Below are 1,759 nucleotides of genomic sequence, written 5' to 3'. Positions count from 1 at the left end.
TTAAATAACAAAAAGCAGAGTTGCAACTCAAAATCAAGTCATCTTTGGAGTCTACTGTCTGAAGACAGTAAGATCATGACATCAATTAAACAACTGGAATAGTTGGGGAAGGGTGATACCTGTGTTCGCCCAAACTTGATAAATTTCTATAAAGATACCTTACACGGTGCTCTAGCACTGTGAATAAAAACATCACATTTAACAAGATAACAAATAAATTTAAATCTCTGCCAGTCATTTAAAGAAATGATGGTGCAAGTCAATAACATGTCAATAACATGTCAATAAATGATGGTACCTATCAATAACATGTTTTTGGAACTCATTAAGTCAAAATTGGGGTTTTCATTTGTGTGTATATGCTTTATCAGTCTGATGTCTGTGGAAGCACATTCATGTTTAAAGGAATGTTGAATGATTCTGCAGAAATTAAGGACTTGGTGGACAGAGAGTAGATATTTTTAATTAACTTTCCATAATCATCAGTGACACTGAGAAAAGGGAAATAGGATTGGGATGATTTAAGAGTTATTAGAAGTAAGAACTGCAGACTCTTTGTTTACTTTGTCTTTTTCTCCTTTTCTTCTTAAAATACAGATCCTGGCCTTGTCAATGCTTTCCCGATTAGAGAGTTACTATAGAATTGGATTATACTCTAACAGTTAGCCCAATGGCAACCTCAAACTCCAGCAGCATTGTATCCTCCACATTCTACCTCACAGGCATCCCTGGGTATGAGGAATTTCACCACTGGATTTCCATCCCTTTCTGCCTCCTCTATATTGTTGGAATAACAGGCAACTGCTCCATCTTGCACATTGTGAGGACAGACCCAAGGCTCCACGAGCCTATGTATTACTTCCTGGCCATGCTTTCTCTTACTGACATGGCTATGTCCCTGCCTGCAATGGTATCACTTTTCAGGGTGTTGTGGTCCATTTCCCGTGAGATCCAATTCAATATTTGTGTGATCCAAATGTTTCTGATTCATACCTTCTCCTTCACTGAATCATCTGTGCTCCTAGCCATGGCCCTTGACCGGTATGTGGCCATCTGCCATCCCCTGCGATATGCTACCATTCTCACCCCAAAACTTATTGCCAAGATTGGAATTGCAGCTTTGCTTAGAAGTGCAATTCCACTCATTCCTCTCCTGGTTCGTCTAGCATTTTTTCCCTTCTGTCACTCCCATGTCCTTTCTCATTCTTATTGTCTGCACCAAGACATAATCCGCCTCGCCTGTGCTGATGTCAGGTTTAATGTTATATATGGAATGGTTGTGATTACCATGCTGTGGGGCATGGATTCTTTGGGTATTTTAATAACTTATGTTTTTATTCTTCACTCAGTGTTAAGAATTGCATCCCGAGAGGGTAGGCTTAAGGCACTCAACACATGTGCATCCCACATCTGTGCTGTACTCATTCTCTATGTGCCCATGATAGGGGTGTCTATTGTCCATCGTTTTGCCAAGCATTCCTCTCCCTTTGTCCACATCTTCATGGCTCATATTTACTTAATGGTGCCACCAGTACTCAACCCAATCATCTATAGTGTGAAGACTAAGCAGATCCGACAAGGAATCTTCCATTTGATCTGTCCCCACAAAATGAATTCTGCAATGTAATCATGCCATCAAAAATACAAAGTGTTAGACTAATGATGTGATATCATGGCAAATTATCTATTCTAAGTATGTTGTACTCAGAGGTGGCAAATTATGCAAAGCAGAATTAGAGGTTCCAAAGGTACTCATAGT

The 1,759-nt window shown here is 39.7% G+C and overlaps 1 protein-coding gene across 1 annotated transcript; it reads left to right on the top strand.

Annotated features, from left to right (window-relative positions):
* Window positions 1-670: 670 nt before the first annotated feature.
* LOC100764300 (olfactory receptor 51G2) lies at window positions 671-1,627 on the top strand. The gene has a single exon (XM_027408004.1). The coding sequence runs from the start codon at window positions 671-673 to the stop codon at window positions 1,625-1,627; it is 957 nt and encodes a 318-aa protein (XP_027263805.1).
* Window positions 1,628-1,759: the final 132 nt, after the last annotated feature.

Source organism: Cricetulus griseus, chromosome 3, assembly GCF_003668045.3.
Source record: "Cricetulus griseus strain 17A/GY chromosome 3, alternate assembly CriGri-PICRH-1.0, whole genome shotgun sequence".
Lineage (NCBI taxonomy): Eukaryota > Metazoa > Chordata > Mammalia > Rodentia > Cricetidae > Cricetulus > Cricetulus griseus.
The sequence above is the reverse complement of the archived record's forward strand: the minus strand, read 5'-3'. Positions and strand labels throughout refer to the sequence as shown.